General features: G+C 52.2%; 1 protein-coding gene across 4 annotated transcripts; it reads right to left on the reverse strand.

Moving 5' to 3' along the window:
- Positions 1-2,253: 2,253 nt before the first annotated feature.
- ANKRD13B (ankyrin repeat domain 13B) lies at positions 2,254-22,564 on the reverse strand. Of its 4 annotated transcripts, none has more exons than XM_061605034.1 (15): positions 22,283-22,533; positions 15,707-15,842; positions 12,629-12,753; positions 11,974-12,019; positions 11,132-11,275; positions 9,993-10,182; positions 8,377-8,443; positions 8,073-8,154; positions 7,532-7,596; positions 6,790-6,920; positions 6,551-6,708; positions 5,656-5,814; positions 4,434-4,594; positions 3,002-3,078; positions 2,254-2,623 (listed from the first exon to the last, which is right to left on the reverse strand). In XM_061605034.1, exons 1-15 carry the CDS (start codon positions 22,439-22,441, stop codon positions 2,401-2,403), a joined length of 1,923 nt encoding a protein of 640 aa, XP_061461018.1. In that variant the 5' UTR covers positions 22,442-22,533; the 3' UTR covers positions 2,254-2,400. The 4 variants fall into 4 exon arrangements, 3 of the variants coding, with proteins under 3 accessions (XP_061461018.1, XP_061461017.1, XP_061461019.1); XM_061605033.1 differs by having other exon boundaries at positions 7,532-7,701; XM_061605035.1 differs by lacking the exon at positions 15,707-15,842 and having other exon boundaries at positions 7,532-7,701; positions 22,283-22,564.
- Between the last annotated feature and the right edge of the window lie 1,258 nt (positions 22,565-23,822).

Here is a 23,822-nt window from a genome sequence, read left to right on the forward strand (position 1 = left end):
CAGCATTGGACGGCGCACGCAGAAGGTGCAAAAAATGAACGAGGCAGGAGGCAGTGAAGGTTCACGAGGTTTTATTGGTGTTTCTGTGCAGGTAACACACCTGAGCCGGCTGGTCATGATGCTCCCCCCCCCCGGTGCATGTCAGCTTTTCAAGAACCTTTTTCCAGTCCCCCTTTTCCAGTCCCCCCCAACTGTGCATGACACATTTGTCCTGTCTTGTTTGCATGGGGGGGGGGATTAGGAATGGAGGGGAGGGGCAGATCCACCACCCCCTGCCTGGCAGAATGTCTTTGCAGGAGTGTGTTTTGTGTGTAGGTTAGCACCATTGAACAGTGGGGTTGTGATGACCTGGGGGCATCGAAGATGCTCCTGCAGCAACAGTGGGGCAGACATCAGGCGAGGGGTGGAGGGCAGGCAGAATCAGAGTTAGAGCAATCCAATTTCCTCCATCCTCAATGACCCCCCCATTGAAGCCAGTATGGGGGGGGTCAGCAAAGGAACCTGGGGGGATTTTGGGAGGGTGGAGAAGAGGGGTGTAGATTTGGGGTCCCAAGCGTCACACATCTCCCCCCCCCAAAAAATCACCCAGGTCAAGTATTTTGGCACAGTTGTAGGAAGCAGCCCTTGACTGGCCAAGGCAAGCCATTCCACCCACCCGTGCCACTTTGGGTTACTGCATTTTTTTGTGCTGGGGGCACTGCCCGACACCCCACCCCACTGGCCTGGCACTGAGGCAGAGCTGGGTAAAGATCCCCTGCTTGCCTTTGGCATTAGGCGGCCATGTGCCAGGATCAGGTGGACAGTGTCACAGCGTTGAGGCCCAACAGGAAGGGTCAAGAGGCAGGCAAAAGACTTGGGGTTTTTTGGGGGGGAGGGGGTTGTTGTAAGTGCACTTGGTGCAAGAGCGCAGAGGCCACATGCGAAACTGCACCACTGTATTCCTGTGTTAAATTAATCCAGAATTAACGGCTGTTGTCAGGGTCTGCCGCCTGGCTGTGTTAAATGAGCCGGGGCGGGCTATCTCAGGGCTGCAGCAACGCAGCCCCTGGGGCGGAATGTGGCCCTCCAGGCCTCTCCAGCTAGCCCTCAGGACTCTCCCCCAACAGGTCCTGCAGTGCACCTTCCTTGAGCATGTTTTCCTGGCTGCCAGATTTCCTTGAACTCTGATTTGCATTTGTTGCTCCGCCCACTTTTGCCTCTGGCTCCACCCACCATTGGCATGTGGGGGCCCCCCAAGGAAATGTGGGCTTCAGTCTGAAAGGGGCTCCCCCACCCCGGCCTACCATCTCCTGGTTGCACCCACAAGTGTGCACTGATCCACACCCTAATTTTAAGCGTTGAGCAAGGCAAGGCATTGAAGAAGAGGGAAGGGGTGGGTCAGGGGCTGTGTGTACTTTGAGAAACAATTCCATGGCAAGGATTGTTTCTCCTCAGAGGAGAATAAGACATTTTGGATGGCGCTAAAACCAGATCTCTGCCCAGCTTTGGGGTTTTATTTCCAGCCACGCAAGACAACGCCACACCTTCCCCACTCAGTGCCAATGAGGGCTAGAGCCTTGATAGGTTGACAATGAAAGCTAAGCTAAACATGATCCCCTGGTTCTGTTGGTTTTTCAAATTTATTTAAATAACGAGCAGCCCCACGTGCTTTCAAGGTTAGGGGTGGCCAGAGGTGCTTGGGGAGAGGGTGTTTAAACCTTTCTCTGTCCCTAATTTTAATCCTCCCCTCCAACCGCGCCAAAGCTTCCCCCCCCCAGATCCTAACAGCAGTTGGCGGCACTCAGGGGGGTTACGTTAGCTCAGGGAATGTACACACCCTCTCCTAAGCAGGAGCCTGCTAAATAACCTCAAGAGGTCCAATTTAACACACGATATTGAATTCTTCACTCACACACCCTGCTCTATTCTTGCCCCTGCAGTTGCACAGAATTGCAGAAATATACACACAGCCCCCCTGCCCTGGGCACGATGGGATGCCTTTCATTCCTGAGGATGGGCCCTTGCACCGCAGGGATGAGCCCAGAGGCACCCAGCTAGCTCCACAGAGATGGGGAAGAAGAACGTGTGTGGGGGGGGGAATGGATTTCTGCTTCTGCCCCGCGCCCCTGTCCTGGCTCGCCAAGACTTACCTGCCGCTCCGTCGAGGGGGATGGCTGCTAAAATGGCTCAGTGTCAGGGAGGCGGCCCGCGTGTCGTGCCTCCCCCATCGCGTCGTTATTTCTCCCCCCCTCGCCCCTCCCCACACCGCCCCCTTCCCGGCATCGCGGCTGATCAGTCACTGCACGGCTGAGAGAGAGAAGTCAGTGTCCATTGAGCTTTGGCGCCCCCTGGAGGCTGGCCAGGGGCTTGTGCATGAGAGCAGCTGGCTTCCCCCCCCCATCGCCCCCCGTCACCCCTTCGCTACTGTTCGGTGAGCGAGAGGCGGAGGATCCGCTCAAACTCTTCCTCTTCCTGGCGCGAGCGCCTCTCCGCCTCCTCTTGCTCCTTGGCGGACAGCTCCATGGCCAGGCGGAGTTGCTCGGCGTAGCTGGGAATGGGCCCCCTCCCTGCAGAGGAGGGCGGCGGCGGCTGGGGGGTGGCGGGGCAGGGGGGTGGCGTCGGCGTCGGGGTGTGCTGGGGCGTCCTGGGAGTAAAGGACAGAGAGGTAATCACGGCGGCCCCGGGAAAGCTGCGCTCCGTTACCTGAACAAATTATAACGTGCAGTTTACCTTTGCATTTTATATCTCTGTATGTGTATACCTCTCCATTTTATTGCCGTTTTGCCATTGGGAGTATATGTATAGTTTGTCTATGGGGCTCACAATTCGTATCACGTCCTGTATAGTAAAGTGCATGTGCGTTTGAAATTGGGCATTATTGTGTATTCTGTCGGCTATTAGCCGAGACTATTTTCCCCACTATTCGTTTCTATATATATATATATATTTAGAATCATATCATGTCTGATTAGACCTTGACTTTAAAGGCTAAGGGATATCATCAAAAGCGTCCTGCACTCACCTGTCCACTCTGCGCCCATCTTGGGGCATGGGGAGGGTGCCGGGTTTGCTGTTAGTCAGGGCTTCCCAAATGGTAACCTGCAGTGGGTGAGAAATGGCCTGTTTCGGAGGCAGCGGTCACTTGCACAGTTCACGGACACACCTGGAAGCTCGGAGGAAGGAACCGGAGCCACGCACAAAAGCTTAAAAACAGTCCGGTGGCTCCATGTCAGTGGAACAGTGGAATCCACTCTGGGTTTTTGTCCGAACTTTCAAGGACTAAAACCCGGAGCGGATTCCACTGCCCCACTGGGGGCCACCAGCTGCTTGAAAACTCAGAAACAGCTTTTGGATTTCCTGTAACCAAGGCATGTTTACATCCCTGTTCTTTGGCTAGCCAGATCTGGGTCACTCCAGATGCTGCCTTGTTTGGATCAACAGGTGGAAAGCCTCAGGCCCAGGGGCCACATGTGGCCCTCCACACCTCTCGTATGTGGTTCTCAGGACTTGCCACACCCACTCACTGTTCCTGTTCCACCCCATCCTCCTGTCGTTTTGAACTTTAATAATGCTTGCCTGGACAGAGAGATGGTTTTTGTGTGACTGGGCGCTGGCCTGCAACACAAAGGAGACACAAAGAGTCACCTCTGCTGCCCTGCCCACCAATAGCATGGTGTCCCCAAAAGGTTGCCCACTAGGGAATGTGGCCCTCTAACCAGAAAAGGCTCCCCATCCTTGATTTATTTTATTCTTTCTTCCTTTTATTTGTTAAATTTACATCCTGCCCTTCCTTCCAAAGGAGTCTAAAATAATGTAATGGTGATGCCTGTCAATAGGCAGGAATGTCAAGAGGCAGGGAGTTCCAAACTTACAAGTGCTGCCACACTAAAGGCGTGGGTCCTTACAAACGCAAAATGGACATGGCTTGGCTCTTACAAGTTCTGCAGATCGAAGAGATGCACGTATGGGGTAAGGCGACCCCGCAAGTAAACTGGTCCCAAGACGCTAAGGGCTTTAAATATCAGTAATGCCACCTTAAACTCAGTCTGGTGGCAAACAGCCAGTGCAGATCTCTGAGCAGAGGTGTTAGCACGCTGACAGGCCTCCCTCCTGTCAGCCAGTGTGCTACAGCATTCTGCACCAACTGCAGTTTCCGGACCGAGCACAAGGGAAGCCCCGTGCAGAGTGCATTGCAGTAGTCCAGTCTTGAAGTTCCCAATGCCTGAACCACTGGGGTTAATTAAGCAAGTGACACTCTCTCTGCTGATTTGCAAGACCTCTCCCAGGCAAAGCTCTTTCCACCGGCCTGGCACCTGAAGGTCCTTCAAGACCAGCGATGCCAGGGGCTTCACCTGTGAATCTTCTGTGCCCAAATCCAACTCTGAGCTCTGCAGGCCTTCCCTACCCCTCCAGCCTCGGGGGAAAGGAGAGGGACAGAGAGGTGGAGGCCCTACCTGGTCATATTCGCTGCCAGCTTCTAGCAAGCTCTGCTGGATGGCAAATTGCAGAAGATCGTCATCATCTTCCCGCAAGGGCTCCGGGTGGCTCCCAACAACGCTGTAGCCTCGTGGGACCTCAAACAGAGATGGGTCCATCTCGCAGCACCGGCAGGAACCTGGGCAGGAGGGGAAGGGACAACCCACCAATACACCACCCCTGCCGCTTCCCTGCCCTGCCAGCTACCCCAGTGGAGAGGTCTCGCTCTGTCACCCTTTGCTCTGTTTCCAACCCACTCCCCCCAAATGTATCTGATGTTTTTTTTGGTGGGGGCGGCGGCCCTTCTGCTCATTCTGCTGAACTGGGCCTTGGACATCTGCCCTAAAGTCCAACCCTGATGGCACCACCTTGAATCCACTAGATAATAGTTTGGAAGTGCTGTGCGTTTGGACACGCCTTAAGATATTGCAACCAAATTTTGCATGCTGGTTCCTGCGATCAAGGAGCAGGCTTTCGTCTACGCTTGGAGATAAGTGGATAACATTTTGAATCAAGATGGTGGGCTAAACCTTTCAAAAGTGCACTTATATTAACCGCTTATATTAACCACAGGAAGCCAGATTTCGACTGGACATCAGGAAAACCTAACTGTTAGAGCCATATGACAGTGGAACCAATGACCTAGAGAGGCAGTGGGCGACACTGGAGGCATTCAAGAGGCCGCTGGACAGCCATCTGTCGGGAATGCTTTGATTTGGATTCCTGCATGAGCAGGGGGTTGGACTTGATGGCCTTAGAGGCCCCTTCCAAGTCTACTATTCTATGATTCTATGATTTCATACTGTAACCAAATTTTGCATGATGGTTCTTGAGATCAAGGAGCAGGTTTCTGCTTATGTTTGGAGACAATTGGACACCATTTTGATTAAAGATGGTGGTCTGACCCATGAAAAACTGCACTGATTTTAACCACTCGTTTCAAAACTGCCCTGTTGTTGTTTGGTTTCTTAAAATTCCAGGGCAACGCCAGGTATGAGACTGCTAGTGATGCTATTTATCCTCTTGGGTGCACCAAGGATTTTGCCTGTTGCTTGATTCCCTTCCCATTAAAAGTCCCCCACCCCTTGTCTGCATTGAATTCCCTCCTGCCTCGAACCTTCGGGGGGGATCCCCCTTCCCCTCAAATGTCTCTCAGCTGTTTCTCTCCTTCCAATCCCTCTACAGTTTCCCCCAACATACCGAGAGAGCTGGAACTGCTTATACTAGAGCGGTCGCTGCCAGGCGAGGGGGCATTGCTTCCGGGGCTGCCGGCCCCACGGATGGAGACCACGGGTTCGTCGCAACCATTGAGGTTTCCAAAGGTGATACGGGCATTGAGGATATGGAAAATGGGAATTTCTAGGGGCAGAAAGAGATTGAGAAGGGGTACAGTCAGCCTATCCATTTTGGTTTCTCCTTCAGCCTGCCACCTCAGTTTGCAATTTTTTTAAAAAACAAAAGAGTCCTCAGGAAAAGTATATTTCTCCTAAATATCCACGTTTTTGGATGCTGTGTTCCCTAATAAGCCATTTTTTGCAAGCAATTTCCCCCAATGCATTTTTGTATATTGTTTCCACCAATATTTTTTAATGCACCCTTTCCCCTAATATATACCTGTAGCCCTCCAGATGTTGTTGGACTACAACTCCCATCATCCCTGGCCTGGTGGGGAAGAAAGGAGATAGAGGTAACACAGGCAGCTGCCTTGAACTGAGTCAGACCATTGGTCCATTTATCTCAGTGTTGTCTACACTGACTGGCAGAGGCTGTCCAGGGTTTCAGGCAAGGGACATTCCCAGCCCTACCTGGATATGCCATCAGGGATCGAACCTGGGAAGTTCTGCATGCAAAGCAGGTGCTCTAACATGAGCTACAGCCCTTCCCCATGACAGCTAAACTGGGGTACAACCAATCAGGGATCCATGTAGATCTGCCCTACTGGAAAGGCTAAGGCTTACATTAACAAAACAACAACAGAGAAGGAAGCATTTCATAGCATAAATGCATAACATAAATGTAAGCAATGGCCATGAACGCTTGCACGAGAACAAACAAGCCTGATTCTGCACAGGGGGGTCCGTGCAAGGCTCCTCACCGATCTTCACAGGGAAGCCAGGAGGCAGGTGCAGCGTGATGAAGTCCCTCAGCTTGGCAAAAAGGGCGTTGCTGACGGCCATCAGGTCGATGATGGGGGCCACCTGCTCAGCCAGAGACAGCGGGTGGTCTTCGCACAGCCACAACTTGGCTTTGAACCTGCAGGAGGGAGGGGAGATGTTGATGTCGCCTTCGCCTCCAAGGAAGGACATGCCTCCCTGCCACCCGCCCAAGGCTCACTTCTGCGTCTTGGTGGTGAGTTCGATGGGCCGTCCCATGTCGCGGCTCCCCAGCTCGAAACTGGGGTTGAAGTACTCCTCTGGCGTGATGGCGGTGGGGTTGGCGTGGCTCAGCGTCTGCGTGATGAGAGCCTGCAAAGGGGGTGGAGGAGACAGAGAAGCTGGAGTGGGCGCCAGCACTCCATACCCTTTTGGTAGGGGAGCGCTTGGGAAACTGAGGCAGGGTTTTTTTTGGGGGGGGGAGTATCCCAAGATGAGTTTATTTACCTGTAAAAAATGGGTGGGGGACTTTTTCTGGCCTGAGGGTCACACTGCCTTCTGGACAACCTTTCAGAGGCCACACGCCAATGGTGGGCGGGGCCAGAGGCAAACATGGGCGGGGCAACAATTTTGCACATGTTGCCTTGGCGCAGTAGGCTCCTTTGTTCATGCACGCTTTTCTTTTTTTAAAACTTCAACTTTTTATTAAACTTTTCATACTATCACGCACACTTCTTTATCCTCGATCCAGGCAAGCGAAAGTTAGGGGCACATCCTACCCAAGCAAAAGAAAAAAACTAAAAGGACCCACTCAAGGGTACAAAGGCAGGCTGGGGAGAGTCCTGAGGGCCAGACAGGGAGGCCTGGAGGGCCAAATGTGGACCCCAGGCCTGAGGTTCCCCATCTGCTCTGTAAAACAACTGTAAGAGAAAAGGGTGCTTCGAACAGCCTCTCGGGCACCCCTGCCCTCGCTGATCACTCACCCCGTTGTTGGGGCCCACGTGTTGTTCGGCAATGCCCAGGAACGACTGGAGTGGCGTTTTACTGCCTGCAAGAGACACAGCCGATAGAGATTTCTCCAGGACAGGGAGCCTGTGGCCCTTCATCACGGCCAGGAGACGCGGGGAAAGGCCGCAGCGCAGTGCTACGGCATCTGCAAACAGGAAGCTGCCTTAGACTCTATCAGACTATCGAGCCCTCTAGGTCAGTACTGCCTGCACTGACTGGCAGCAGCTCTCTGGGGTTTCAGGCAGGGGGGTCTCTCCCAGCCATACCTGGAGACACCATTGGGGATCAAATCTGGGACCTTCTGCATGCAAACCAGATGCTCTGCCGCTGAGTCGACAGCCCTTTACTTTTACACCAGACCGACAATCAGTTTGAAAAGCAGATAGCTCATCTGCTAAAAACCCTTTAAATTGCCCCTCATTTTAGCTTTGGGCAGAGGTGGCATGGCAGTTGGGGAGCAGGATTAACGGGTGTGATTTTGGGAGAACGATGCAGACTTTTGTTGCCTTTGGTTACCTTTGGTTTTGCCTTTGTGCTGGTCTGAGAGATGCTCCGTTCGCGTTCGGGTTATAAGTTCCACATTGGAAGCCCCATACACCTGTTGACAGAGAGAAAAACACCGCAGGTTACAGGTGGTGGTCCTCGGAAAGTGCTGTTTCCTGTGGCTCCCAATCATCTCTCCACCTCAGCTTCATGCTTCCATTCCTCAGCATTAAAGCCACGTCCCTTGCCCCAGCTGTATTGCCAACCTCCACATCCTTACTCTCTCTGCTCAAAGACCCTTCTCCTCCGAAGGCAGCCCACCTCTCGGGACTCTCACCTTAGCCTCATACCCGTTCACCACCTCGGTCTTCTCACTCTTCCATCCCAAAATACCCGTCTTGTTCCTGGCAGCAAGAGGGGAAACAACAGTCAGAGTTAAGCTTCACTGTCTTGCCCAGCCTCCAGGGGTATAGTCATCCAGGGTCTCAGGGGGTCTAAGGCCCTTTACTTTTTCGAGAGCAGGGTCCCAGCAGGGTCCCTATCTCTTCAGCATCCTATGAGATAATCAGCATGAAAAGGGAGTGTGTTAGCCACTGAGAAGAGTCTTCTAACATACTTCCTTGTCCTTTCCCGCTGATTGGAGCCAATCAGAGTGAAAGGAGGTCAGAGAGCCACTGAGAAGACTCTTCTCAGTAGCCAACACACTCCCCTTCCATGCTGATTGGCTCCTAGGAATATCTGTTGTTGTGGGAGAAGGCATTAACATTCTGAACCCAGCAGCAAAAAAGGGGGGGAGCATGGCTGTGACTAATATGAAGGGACCCTGAACTTCTGAATTTGCCACTATACTGCTGCCAGCCACAGAAAAAATTACCACTCAACATACAAAACATGAGAGCCTGCTGGTTGAGGTCTGTTTTCAAAACAGCGGAGGCTGGAGGAAGCCCAGCCCTGGACACAGTTCGGATGCCGAGAGCGACGCTGCCGCAGAAGCACCCCCTTTGCAGGGCATCAAACATGGAACCCGTTAGTTGGAAGAGAGGATGGCCAGAGATGTTTATGCGGGAGATTCCCACCACCCACCCAGGTCCCACAGACCTTTTGGAGAGCCTTTGACGAGAGGGGATTCGAACCCTGGTCTCCCAGGTCCCAGTCCAACACTCTAACCACTAGGCCACACTGGCTCTCAACAGTCTCAATCAGTCAGAGTTCAAGGACGCATCTCCAGCCAGGCAAAAACAGGGTGTGAAGCAGTGAAGGGGGTGGCACAAGTAGAGGGGGTGATGGTGGCCAGGGAAGAGTTCCAAGGGCCACATAAAGAGACCTGAAGGGCTGCTTTTCTCCACCCGTGCTCTAGTGGGATGCCAGCTCAGTGGCAGAGCCCCTGCTTTGAACACAGGGGGCCCAGCCTCTGCCAGTCAGAGTAGGCAATCTAGATGGACCATTGGTCTGACTTGGCATAAGGCAGCTTCCAAAGAGGATTGGCACAGCTGGGAAACTATTTCCGGCTTCTAAGCCAGGGCCGTCCAGATGTTGCTGGACTACCACTCCTATCTTCCCTGGCCACAGTGGTGGCTGGCAGTCGGAGTCACCCCAGTCTTCCCCCTCTGGCCTCCCAGACAAGGAGAATGACCACGGTGGCCTTGTTTTATTTGTTTAGGAATTGTTTAGGAATTCGGTGCCTGGCACTTTGAGTCAAAGCGATCCTCGGAGTAGCTTCTGGTAATAATGACAAGATAACCCAGAGCCGGCTCTGTTTGCTGGCACCGTTTTCACCTCTGTTGCTTTCCTTCAATCCTGCAATGGCTCAAATTCAAACAGCGGGGAGATCTCTTACAGCAGAGATTTGCCACGTGCAACGTGTCGTCGCTAGAGCGACCCCCAACCCACTCACACACACAAAGAAGTCCCCCATCATTGACACTCCCGGAAACGGGTGTGATCCTGGCTCACCTCTCAAAGGCAATGTTGCGCATGTCCAGCTGTGTGGTGACGACGGGAGCCAAGAGGCGGCCCATCACTTGCTCTTCTGTGGGTTGCACCGTGGCCAGGAGTCCCTCCTGGTCGTGGGCAGCGAGAGTGAGCGTTTCGGTGTAAACCACCCGACGGTCATGGTTAATTTCCATCACAACTGCACTGCTGTCTGTGGGACAAAGAGAAAGAGAGAGAATGAGCGATGCACTCTTGCGCAGGGTGTAAGCTGACATTATCTCTTGGTGCAACCCAAACCTGGTCTATTTATTTGTTTGCTAGTTTGCTATCTTGATAATCTGTATGCCGCTTAATCCTGCAGTTTCTAAGCGGTGTACAAAGGGCTTACAAGAGGGATGCAATGGAGAGGGGCCCCAATATACAACAAACAATCGGTTCAAATTAACCCTGAAAGCAGAAAAACTCACTTAAAATATCTGCAGAAATAATAACAATAAAAGTCTTCACCAAACACTGGAAGTTCAACATTTATTTAGAGGGGGAAAATATTTTTTTACTCCGATTTTCCACTAAAAGTCCTCGAGGTGGCTATATTTCACAACATTTCAAAACAATTGTAACTAAAAGAAAGAAAGAAACCAAGACACTTCCAGATAACATTTGGGAACAGTGCTTATGATGATTTCACTTGTTTTTTTGGTCTACAACCAAATATATTTGTGAATTTTCTATCTCTGCGGCACTTCATTTGATCGGCATGCTGCTGGGCCATCACTGGGTAGAACCTTCCCAATGAGGACTAGTCACTGATCATGCTCAGTCACTATCCCCTAGCTTAACCTACCTCACAGGGTTGTTGTGGCACAGCTAACAGGGGAGGGAACAGACTTATGTACGCTGCCATGAGGCCCCTGGAGGAAGAGTGGGATAGAAATAAGCATCTAAATCTTGCCCTCTTCCACAACCACGGGCTCACCTCTCACTTTCTGGTGGTCCCTGAAAGTATGGCCTCTCCACCCTTTCTCCATAACTGGAAAATCTGCCCACTAGATCTCTCTCTCTGCCCGTTCCTCACATTCCCTTCCCTGAGGGGTTCTGGGGCAGGAGGTACCCCCAGGCGCCTTCCCACAGGACTTCCTCTCCTGACACGCCCCACCCACCTTGTCCTTTGAAGATGAAACTGCGACTGCCACGCTGCCACGTCATGTGGTCAAAGCCCAGCAAGGTCGTGTCCACCCGCAGGTTCTGCCCGCACTTCCACACCTTGTAAGTGTCGCTGGGGCAGATCTTGGAGACCAAGGGGACTGCCAGTGGGGAAGGAGAGGAGAGGCAGGTTATGGTCGGGTGGCTCTCCCTTGCCACGGGGAACCACATCTTCCTTTATTCTGCACAGGGGAGCTGATGGGAGGTTGCAAGGTTTGAGTGGCAGAGGAATTTATCAACAGGACAATTAGGGAACGGGCCCTGCTTGCTGCTGGGAAAAGTGAGAGACGCCAGAGTTTGCAAAGTGCTTTCCTGGCTGTTGGGCATTTGAGAAGCACTGTGCCCAGGACTGAGCAATCACCTGGTGTTACAATGACATCAAATGATGGACAGGTGGGTGGTCCTGCTCACCTGTCAGAGTTGGCCTGTGCTGGTGGTGGGAGTTAAAGCTCTGGCCCGTTGTGCTACAAAGGTTTCCCACCCCTGGCAGCTGCTGAAAACCTGGGGGGGGGGGAAAGCACTCTGTGCATGTTCAGAGACACCCTTGCATTAGAGCATGGGGATGTTGCTTAAAGAGGGAGGGTGTTCTGCTTCAAGAACGGGAGGTGGAGCCCAGAATCCCATCCCCACATAGTGGACGGCTGGACAGCTATCTGCGGGAGATGCTCTAGCTGTGGATTTCCTGCTGTGAGCAGGGGGTTGGACTCGATGGCCTACAAGGCCCCTTCCAACTCTATGATTCTGTTGTTGTTGTTGTTGTTGTTATTATTATTATTATTTAAGCTGCATGCAAACATACCCCAGCTAGTAAATTCCCATTTCATCTCCACATAGAAATCTTGAGCCTGGAACAAAAAAAGAAGACAGGGTCAAGGGCACCGGATGCCTAACTTCACCCTTGGCCTTGGCCCAACATTCTAGGTATGAGGTTTTAAAAATGGATCTGGGTGGGAACTGGAGAATTAAGCTACATGGGACCGCAGTACCTCTCTTATGCCATATTGGGAGGTGGAGAAAGGCAGGCAGGGCCATTTATTTAAATGCATAACCAGGGTTGCCAACTTTTGTACCACTGCTTGCTCCACTGCCTTCAACAACAGCTTGATCTCACAAGGCATTAGCAGATGACAATGTTTATGCTTGTAACCCGCCAACCCTGTTTGGGACTCCAGCTCTGCTCGCTGGGGTGATGGGAGTCCAAAACATGACGAGAGCACAGGGTTGGCAAAAGCTGCAACAGAAAAATAACGGGGGGAATCAAAGTGAGAGGATGAACACGGGGAGGCTGTGCATTTGTCTTCAATAAAAGACTACAGGTCCCTGCCCCTGAGGGGGTACAATCTATGAAAAAGCAACAGACAGGGGAAACTAGACACAGCTGCTTTTTTGCGGGGGTGGGGAATGATAAGAGGACACAAGAGTTCTAGGACGTTGCTTTGTACACAACACATCACCTTGCACAGCCTCTCCAGCAGGATAGGGATGCCGGCCAGGCGCTTGATGGCCCGTTGGTAGTCGCGGTAACGCAGCACCAGTTGAACGAGCTCCAGGTCGTGGGTGCTCACAGCTTCCTGCAACACTGTGGGAGGGGGAGCGAGGAAGAGTCAGGACTGTCACTGGGGGCTGGAAGGTAGTGAGCAGGCGGATGCTTGCCAGCAGATCTGCATCCGTGACTGCTTTGATCGGGAGGGGTGAGGGAATCGCTGTCCGCTTATTAATAACTTTGCACCTCCATCCTGCAAACTGAGCTGATGAAGCCAACACCACAATATATCTGCCGGCCCTTCACAGCTCTCCATCTGGCCCTCAGAACTCTCACTAAGCCACACCCCTCAGCGGCCCTGCTCCACCCCCTCCTCAGTTGCTTTTGCCTGTCTGGAACAGGTCCTTGAATCGTGATGATGCTTGTCTGAATGGAGGATGGAGAGGCGAACATAGGGGATATGGAGACTCTTCAGACTTGTACTGTATGAAAGTAAAATGTCTATTTATTGCCTCACCCCTTTTGCCTCTGGCCCTGCCCCACACTGGCATGTGCCTTGCCCTCTAAGGTTGCCCATGGTGGAATGTGGCCCTTGGCCTCATAAAGGTTCCCTGCCCCTGGAATAAAGGAAAAAGAAGTTTGTTTGCTTTTCCTCCAAGCTTATGTCATGCAATAGTACTCAAGGAGGTATTCGGCAGTAAAATGCAAAGCAACAATCGAAACCTAGAGTTGTATGCAATGCCAATCCTACTCAGAGTAGACCTTAGTTGGCAGTAGTGTAGCAGCAAATTCAGAAGTGCAGGGTCCCTTTATGATAGTCACCACTATGCCCTCTCATAGCTACACCCTTATACAGCCTTCCATGAACATGAAAGGGCAGTGTGTTAGCTACTGAGAAGAGCCTTCTCAGTGGCTGACTCATCTCCTTTCAATCTGATTGGCTCTGGTCAGCAGGAAAGGACAAGGAAGCATACTAGAAAATTTTCTCAGTGGCTAGCACACTCCCCTTTCATTATGATTGGCTTGCAGGATGCTGAAGACATAGGGACCCTGCTCTCAAAAGAGTAAGGGGTCTAAGACCACCACCACCCCGAGACCCTGGACGACTATACCCATTAGTAGGCTACAACCCATAAAAATGGGCAGGTAAAACATAAAGAAAACGATAAACCCAGTTTTAAAAACCAGTGAGTTAAAAACAAACAGGACATTTACTGTTGCCGTGAGATGACATCTAATGAGGCCAAAAGGACTGAATAAAGGCATCTTTGCCTGTGGGTTTCAATGCTTGTCACTGAGCTGAACACAGCCTTAATTTCGTAATTGGTTCAGCACGCTCAAAACTGAACTGAAAGTAATTTTAGGATGCCAAATCCCTGGAAGGATGCATGTTGGGTCCCATCATTCATTCAGAGGATGGCTCAGCGGTTTTGATGATTTATACAGCAACTTTACAACAGAATTTTTTCAAAGCAGTTTTTAAAAAAAAAAAACACCAATAAAACCACAGAATTATGAGTGGTTAAGGAAAAAAGCCACTTAATAAATTCCTAAAAGCGATGAATCAAATATTTATTGCTGCGCAGGGGTGAAGATATCAAAGGAGGAACCCATTCAAAACAGAAGACACGTTAATTAGGGCAGTGAGCCTGCATCAGCAGATGAAGGCAGGATCACTGCAGCCCTGTGTAAATTTACTCAGAAGTAACCCCACTGTGTTCTATGGGACTTGCTCCCTCGCAAACCTTTGCAGCCCAACATTCCCTGTTAGGCCACTTTCCAGAGCCACACACAAAAGTGGGTGGAACAATTAATATATGTGTGTGTGTGTGTGTGTCTTGTTTGTTGTTATGTGTCTTCAAGCCAATTACAACTTATGGCAACCCTATGAATCAGGGACCTCCAAGAGCATCTGTCATGAGCCACCCTGTTTAGATCTTGTACGTTCAGGTCTGTGGCTTCCTTCACGGAATCAATCCATCTCTTGTTTGGCCTTCCTCTTTTTCTACTCCTGTTTTTCCAAGCATTATTGTCTTTTCTAGTGAATCGTGTCTTCTCATGATGTGTCCAAAGTATGATAACCTCAGTTTCATCATTTTAGCTTCTAGTGACAGTTCTGGTTTAATTTGTTCTAACACCCAATTATTTGTCTTTTTTGCAGTCCACGGTATCCGCAAAGCTCTCCTCCAACACCACATTTCAAATGAGTTGATTTTTCTCTTACCCGCTTTTTTCACTGTCCAACTTTCACATCCATACATAGAAATCGGAAATACCATGGTCTGAATGATCCTGACTTTAGTGTTCAGTGATACATCTTTACATTTGAGGACCTTTTCTAGTTCTCTCACAGCTGCCCTCCCCAGTCCTAGCCTTCTTCTGATATATATATATTTACCTTTGTACAGTAGGCTACTTTCTCCACACTCTCACACACCCCTCTCCACCCTCCATCCAAGAGGGGGGGTGGCCTCGGAAGAGACCCTAGGGCCCTACAGAGAGGCCTGGAAGAGCTAAACTTTCAAGGAGCTGTCCAAGGTGCAACTGCTCTGGGGCAGTGAATCTGGTCCGGGTTTTCATCTGTATTTTCAAGGAACTGTCCAAGGGCATCTTGACAGTTCGGACTAAAACCCAGAGCGGATTCACTGCCCCGCTGACATCGGAGCCACCAGTCTCCACTGCTTGGTGTACAGAATTGTAACCTAAGGCTATAGTCTGGAGCACATTTTCTAGTGAGAAAATGCCTCTGAACACAGCTGGGCGTACTTCTGAGCAAGCACATGCATGCTTGTGCCTTAAGAGCACAATCCAGCCACTTCTGAGCTCTGTGCGTCGTTCCAGTGGGAGAGAATTCGGAGTGGGCTTAACGCTCCCATTGTAATAATGGGAATTAGGTACTTAACTGTGGCTGGATCCACTCTGGCTCCTCCCCTGGACAGCTGCTGCCAGCCAGAGTAGATAATACTGGGGCTGGGCAGACCCGGTGCCATGCAGCCTTCTAAAGCCACAACACCGGTTTCAGTGTTCAAATGGAAGAGGTGGGACGCACCTGTCCAGCCGCTTCGATTTTCTTTGGCTGTGTCAGCCCCGTGCCTCAGCAGGACTCGGGCGCACTCCAGGTGCCCCAGGGTGGTAGCCAGGTGTAAAGGGGTGCGGCCTCGGGGGTCCAGCTGTTCGATATCCACCTGCCGGGAGCAAGGAGGAATTGATTCAGTACTCTTGGTGGGACCCGCGGGGCAGAGAGGGCCCTGTGCATCTGCCCAGTTCCTCCTTGCCTTGGTGCCCCACAGAATAGATGCTGCAATACCCAAGACGTTTCTGTGTTCCGGTCCCTTTCCATTGACCCTACTGCTGGGGAGCCTGGCTGCCCCCCTCCAGATGTTGGTGGACTCTGGGATTATGGGAGTTAGTCCAGGATGATCTACTTTGATCTTTTAACTCAGAAACTGCCAACCAGAGCCTGGTGCAAAATATGATAATACCTCAGTTAACGAATCCTCCAGGAAGGAAGCTCCTTTTAAGGAAGGCTTTTTTTAAAAAGGTGAAACTGACCAGCTTTGTTTTGCTATGCTAAACTTTCAAGCCTGTGCCTTTGCCTTAAGGGGAATCTGACCAGCCTCTGTCTTTGCTTTCTCCCAGGGCTGGGGAGGGAAGGATCCATTACAATTCAGAGGGGGAGGGGGAGAGGGGGTGCTGAGTAGGCACCCTTTAAAGCCCCTGTTGGAGATGCCCCCACCATCTCTGAGTGGGTGTAGGAACCTATCCCTGTTCTTTCCATGTTATGACTACCTCTGGTACAAAAGTTTCTGTTAAAGAAATAATGTCCAGGAACGTGTCTACTTTGTTAACTGAGGTAATACTGTAGTGGCTTGCAGCTCAAAATACCATCCCTGTTTAAAAAAAAATTAGCTGCCAACTAATCTGAGGCTCCAGAGGTTGAGGTGCCTCTTTCCCTCCATCTATCAAGCCTCAAATTCTGCAAGGGGAAGTGTCAGAGATACAGTTCCCTCATGACGGGAGTTGCAAAGAGGTGAGGAGGATATATATTCCCGAACGTTTTCTTAATGCTTTTTCTTCAGAACTGCCTCTCCTCTCCCTGCCCCCCCATCCCGCTTCATAATCTCTCCCCCAGGACTCCTGTGCTAATTGCATATAATAGGCGCTACGATTCAGGGTTGTCTCATGGAAAAAAACAGTTTGCAAAGTTCAGGGCATGAGGTGTTCAACAGACAGTTGCCAAGGGGTGGACCCGGAAGGGCAACCATCTATTTCCCCCTCCAATATGTTTATTTGTTCTGTGTCTTTCATTGCAGAGTTCTACACTTTGGTAAAATTTTGTTTGAGGAAAGATCTCACCAGTACACATATCTAAGGGTGGGGTGGGGGAATATTTTCCCCAATCAAAGGGGCTAGTAACTTTGGAGGAATATTTGGAATATGCTGTTTGAGACCGAGCTATATCCAGCAAGGATGTTAGTTCTGACTGGTAGTACTCAGCCCTGACTTTGGGAAGCAGACTCACATTAAAAGGAAAGCTTCTGAGCATGTACAGAGTGCCCATCCCTCGCTACCGAACACTCTTGGCACAACTGCTTTGCAAAAAGACAAATCAGTCAGGGTGCAAATTTCATTTTGCAAAATGAAAAGTGCAGTCAAGGTGCAAAATTTCATTTTGTCTGCAGAGCAAGGAGAGTTAATTAAGACTCAAAAGAAAGACTCTCTCTCAATGCCTGTCTCTTTTTAATTGCTCTAATGAAAAGGTGTATAATTAAAGGAAAACAACCCATCTTCCCACAGTGGCTGCAGGGAACGGAGGGCACCAGGGATCATGCCAGCTGCTGGCGCAGAAAGAGTGAAATATGTGTGGCAGCTGATGGAAATGAGGCCAAGAGGTGCTGAAGTCAGGGGTGAGCTATGCTTTGGAGCCAGGAAAAAATCCCTCCTCCCCAATATTTGGCAAGCCAAAGCCTTTTGGACCTCCACCATGCAGCTTGGCTCACTCGCTCGAGCTGCAGAAGTAACCCAAGGCCCATTTGAAGGCATCCAAAACCACTTCACGTACGTTGTCCTAATCTTCACGACAGCCAAGAGAGGTAGACCGGTATGATCCTCTCCACAGTGCACACTTCGTAGGGGGGGAAGAGGACTGTAATTCTGTGGCGGAGGCACATGTAGAAAGTCCAGATCCAACGAGGACCAGGTGCAGAAGAACATAGGGTTATCTTCAACTAATTCCTACTCAGAGTAGACCCCGTTGAAATTAATGAACCTGAGTTAGTCATGTCTGTCAGCTTCAATAGGTCTGCTCTGTGTAGGAAAGCCACCCAAAGGAAGCTGCTTCATGATGAATCGATGATTGGCCCATCTAGCCCAGTTCTGTCTACACTGGCTGGCAGCAGCTCCCCAGGGTGTAGGTGAGCTAGACTTTGGGACACCATCACCCCAGGCACTCTTTGATGGAGGGACTGGACTCCAAGGATGCGAAGGGGGCCAATCCATCTCTATCCAACAAGAAGCAAAACAACAGCAACGCCTGATTGCAGCTAAATTTGCATTTATGCAAATTTGAACTGATCCTCTGGGGAGGCCAGACATAACAAAGCGCCAGGAAGGGAGGAGGAGGAGGAGGAGGAGGAGGGACGCATTAATCCATAATTGTCCTGAAAAACTTTTCCTTTTAAACACCAGGAAATTGGATCTGTGGACTACGAGCCTTTCAGGAGAAGCACGACGGGCAAAGCGGAAATCATTCTGAAGTCAGACTTCATCAGGGTAAACAGAGAGGCCGGGTAAACAAAGCATAATCTGAATTAAGACCTTGAAAACGAACAGAGCAAGGGTGTGTCTCTGAGCCCGTGCGAAGTGCAGTTGTAAACAGCGGCCCTGATCGCAAGGCGTATGTCAGATTCTTAGTGGCCAGCATTGGATAGTCAGATGCCCAGGTCCCCAAAGGTCTGAGTGTCTAGCAGCCTTTGCCAACCTGGTGCACCCCAGCTGTTTTGGACTGCAAGTCCCATCAGAGTCGCAGTCAAAGCGCTAGGTTGGCGAAGGCTGCTCTAGAGCCATACCTGACGCGCTTATGCTTCGACTGGTCCCTCCCAGCGCAAACAAGTCATCTGAGGCCTCTCGGAAACCAAGCAGGATCCGAAAAGTCGGCCCGCCCACCCGCACCAGCCCAGGGACTGCCCCGATAGTCAATATCATCAACCCCCCCCTCAAAGGCTCACGCGTGATCTTGTTTGTTGACATGCGAATCCCCAGCCAAGCCGCAGGGCTCTTCATTGTTCAGAGGAAAGAAGGGTGTGCGGGGGGGGGAGGGCAGCGGGCGTGGCAGAGCCAGTTCCTGCAAATCTCTCCCCCGGGATCCGGGAGGGTGCGCACCTCGCAACGGCATCCTGCCTTTTTGCATTTACACTGGAAGAGAGACAGAAAAAAACCCGGCTTGTGTGTGTGTGTGTGTGTGTGTGTGTGTGTTGCACTACAAAGCAGAGGGCTGCTGTTGAGACTCCAGCCACGTGCCCTGGTCATTTGCCCGGCAGAGGGGGCAGCGCGCCCCCCACCTCAGCCGACCTCCACCTGCCCGGCCGCTTACTGGCAGCGGGTCCCGGGGGTGGCACTGCCTGCCAGCTCTTCCCAGCCCTTGGAGAAGAGGATGGGGACCAACCTGGGCTGAGTTGCCTATTCGTGGGCTCTCTGCCTTCCGCCCGCCCGGCCCCAACCGGCAGCGGGCCACCGGTTCCCAGAGTCCTTGCAGGAGCCGGCGACGCCCCTGAGAGCAGCCTCCTCTCCAGAGCCAAATGGTGCCCTTGTCATTTCACCTCCACGCTTCCCACACTTGGCCCCAGTTGCTGGAGCTGGGAGGTTAGAGGCCGACGTTCCTGCACCTGATCCCGTCAGGAAGTTCAAGGCTGCGATCCTACATACACTGTGGAAGCGAGCCCCGTTACTGACAGTTTGCACCCTGATTTTCCCCCTCTTCGGCTTCGATGTATCTATCTATCTAGCAGCAAAGGTGTCTGCAAATATGGGGAACGGTGGGGTTTCTTTGATGCTATGGGTGGCGGGGGCGCGCGTAAGAGACAGCTATTTCAGCCTTCCCCAACCTGGTGCTCTCCTGATGTTTCGGACAACGCCTGTCAGCCCTAGTCAGCACAGCTATGTATTCTGCATCACAGACCCTGCACTTGCATTCGATGTCCTCCAGGAACCCTTGGTTCTGGTTCTTGCAGGTATACTGACTCCGACTGTGGAGGTTCCACCTTTGGACATCACGAGCGCTAGCAGGTGGAAGTCATTACTTGGAACTTGATTGCTACCGTTCACCAAAACAGTCACCCTGCCCTTCTGTCTCAGGTTGACGCGGCCTGAGAGATTTATAAAATGACAATGCAAGAATTGTCTTGTCGGATCCACAGGGTCCATCTCATCCAACACTCTGTTTTCAGCACCAGTTAGAAGCCTGTGAGAAGCTCACAAGCAGAAGATGAAGGCTTTCATCCTAGCACCTGGTACTGAGGAGGTAGACTGCATCTAAAGATAGATGCTGAATACTGAAGCTATTGCACCTAGGAGCAACTGATAGCCTTATCCATCACAAACTGGGATTCCTGATTGGCTATGCAGCAGGCTAATCATTGTCTGGTCTGGGTCTGGTCAGTGCTCAGATGGGTGACCCTCTGAGAATGACATGTATGCTGCCTGGTGTCTCACGATGGAAGAAAGGTGGGATTTAACTGTAAGAAAATAATTTTCTGAAAAAAATCTACTCCAGGAAAGGCATTTTGGCAGAGTTCTCTTAAGGGGGGCCATTTGCCCTTCAGATTTTGTGGGCTACCATTGGCCAGACTGGCTGGGGCTGATGTGAGTCCAAAACATTTTGGACACCAGAAGCCGCCTTATACCACCTCAGACCATTGAGCCATCTAGCTCACTATTGCCTACACTGACTGGCAGCAGCTCTCCAAGATTTAATAGAATAATAGAATAGTAGAGTTGGAAGGGGCCTCTAAGGCCATCAAGTCCAACCCCCTGCTCAATGCGGGAATCCAAATCAAAGCATTCCCGACAGATGGCTGTCCAGCTACTTCCTGAATGCTTCCAGTGTCAGAAAGCCCACTACCTCTCTAGGTAATTGGCTCCATTGTCGTATGGCTCTAACAGGAAGTTTTTCCTGATGTCCAGTTGAAATCTGACTTCCTGTAAGTTGAGCCCATTATTCTGTGTTCTGCACTCTGGGACGATCGAGAAGAGATCCTGGCCCTCCTCTGAATGGCAACCTTTCAAGTGCTCGAAGAGTGCTATCATATCTCCCCTCAGTCTTCTCTTCTCCAGGCTAAACATGCCCAGTTCTTCCAGATTTGAGATAGGATTCTCTCCCAGCCCTGCCCGCAGATGCCAGGGACTGAACACAGGACCTTCTGCACACAAAGCACCGGCTTAGTGGCTACTTGAGTCCCAGTTCTGGCCCGTTGGGAAGCCCAATGACTAGGACAGATGTGCACTTGCAAGTCACAACACAGAGCCATTGGGCCCATGATGGCCTCTGTGGCAGCAAACCAGAGACAACTACAACAGCCTGGTGACTCGACGTGGTTAATTTCCTGAGTGAGCCTCCCAAAAACAATAAATTAGGTGGCTAATAAAATTATACTAAAAAGCTCCAAAGAACAGTGCCAACAAACATTGGATAAACGTCCCCCCCCCGCCCCCACTGAGCTTTTCCTGTGGTAGAGGGAGCAGCTTGCAACACTTGTGGTGGAAATGGGTCAGCATCTGAGCCTAGAATTTACCTCAGCCTCTGCATGCTGCGAGACCTCATCAAGGTCTTGCTGAACGTTTGAAAAATTGGACTGTGGGGGCTCACCGCACCTTTGGCCACCTTGACACCTCCCCCCAAACAACCTCCAAAGACTTGGGTCTCATTGCACCTCTGCAGCAGCAGCAGCAAACAAAAGGCTCTCTGCACGTGCTCACCCCCCCTCCCCAGGCATCATGCTCACCTTCCTTTTCTAAGGCCGGCTCAGAGGCAGCCACCTCCTGGAGGAGTCTGAAGGCCGTTTGCGGCCAGAGGGTTATGGCCGCGGGGGGGGGGCGGAGGAAACGGGAGGAAAGAACCTTGAGGGTGCCAAACCATCACCGCCCCTGCCAAACCCTGGAAGGAGACCTCCTCCTGGTGTCAGCACTGGGGGGGGGAGGGATCCTGAGCGCCCACAGAACCCACAGCGGCCCACGACACCCCCTTCCATCCTGTATAATGCCAAAATGTGCCAACAATGCCTTGGGAACATCCTGTGTGCACGGAGGGGGTTGCATCTTGCACCCGGAGCACCCTCTCTTCCAACCCCCCCCAGTTCCTCTCCTCCTCTGCCTCCTCCCCCTCCCTGCCCCCCATCATGGTTTCTGAGCTGCCTCCCCTCCCTTAGCCCCCCAGTCACGCATCCTGGGGGAGGGCAGGTGGCTCTATCGTTGCAGCAGGGAACAGTGAGAAACCCCTTCCCTGGACGGACGGAGGGTTAGGGGACGCCTCCGCGGGGCTGCCGACAGGGACCCTCGTCTTGCGTCAGCCCCCCCCGTCTCTATTGTTAGGGTGGGAGCCCTGCCTGCCTGCCTGCGGGGGGGCACCCACCTGCTTGGAGCTGAGCTCCTTCTCCAGCTCGCGGGGCTGGTTGTGCCACACCAAGGCATGGAGGGAAAAGCTGGCCTCGGCGCCCTTCTTGCCGCGAGGGGAGGCGGCCAGCATCCTTTTGGCACCGGGGCGAGGCCGTCGGGGGGGCTGCAGCCGCATGGGAGGCAGGGAGGGGGAGCCGCCGGCGATGCGGGCCTTCCCGAGCAGCAGCAGCAGCAAAGGGAGGCAAGGCGGGAGGGAGGAGGAAATGCAGGGGGAGGCGCGATGGTGGCTCGCGGGGGAGGGAGGGAGGGGGACGGGTATCCCCCCTCCTCCTAACCCCCCCCGCAGCTGCAAAGGAGAGGGGAAGCTCCTGCCTCGCCCCAGCTGCGGGGGGGGCGCAAAGCCAGCAGAAGGGCACCATGGGACTTGTAGTCTTCCGAGGGGGGCTGGCAAAGGGAGCTATTGGGGTGTGTTTGGAGGGGGGGAGACCTTTTGCGCTCCTCCCTCATGCACAGCGGTCCATCCATTCCCCCACACACACACCCGTGGGTGTCTCTCTCTCTCTCTCTCTCTCTCTTCCAAGACATCTCTCCAGCTCATCCCATCCGGCTGGCTCCACATTTTTGGGAAAGGGCTGCAGTTCATCGGTAGAGCCCCTGCTTGGCCTGCTGCAAAAGGGCCCAGCAGCAATCCCTAAAGGCATCTCCAGCTAGGGATGGTGGTGGAGGAGGAGGAGGGGAAACCCTGCCTGAAACCCTGGAGAGCAGCTGCCAGCCCGTGTTGACAGTCCTGAGCTAGACGGACCGATGGTCTGACTCTGTGGAAGGCAGATTCCTATATTCCTAAGGGTGAGGGCCGCAGTTTAGTGCATGCAAACGGTCCTAGAATCAGTCCTCAATGGCAGCATCTTTAGATAGGGCTGGGAGAGACCGCTATCTGAAATCCTGGGGAGGCGCTGCCCGTCAGTGTCGACAGTCCTGAGCAAGACCGAGTGACGGGGCTCTCTGATGTTCCTTGAAGCCATGTGGGCCCATTGGTGTGGTTCCCAGGTGATGGCCACCCCCTGCCTCGGTTCAGGGTCAAATGTTGGCCCATTTTGTCTAGGACTGACGGCTCTCACCAGCTGTGACTCTGGGATCTCTCAGGCACAGAGAGGCCTCTCCCGAAGAGTCCTGCAGCTGGATCATGCCCAAAGGCTGCTCTAGTTCCTATGTGACAGTGGCAGCTGGTGCACCTTGGACAGCTCCTTGGAGAGTTTGGACTAAAGCCCGGAGTGGATTCCACTGCCCCACTGACACGGAACCACTGCTGTGTTGGCCATGCTCGGCTTCAACCGTCTGTTAAAAGCTTCCCTTCATATAACTTGTGGGTGAGGAAGCTGAGGCCGCTCTGGATACTGTTGTTGACAACTGACCATGCTAGCTGGGGCTGACGGGAGTCTGAGTCCAACAACCTGCGGAGGGCCACACTTTCTCTGCCCCTGCTATATATTCATCTTTCCTCTCTTGTGGGCACCCCTCCCCTGACTGAATATCTGCAGCCTGCGGTGGTTAGATCA

Source organism: Rhineura floridana, chromosome 21 (assembly GCF_030035675.1).
Source record: "Rhineura floridana isolate rRhiFlo1 chromosome 21, rRhiFlo1.hap2, whole genome shotgun sequence".
Classification (NCBI taxonomy): domain Eukaryota; kingdom Metazoa; phylum Chordata; class Lepidosauria; order Squamata; family Rhineuridae; genus Rhineura; species Rhineura floridana.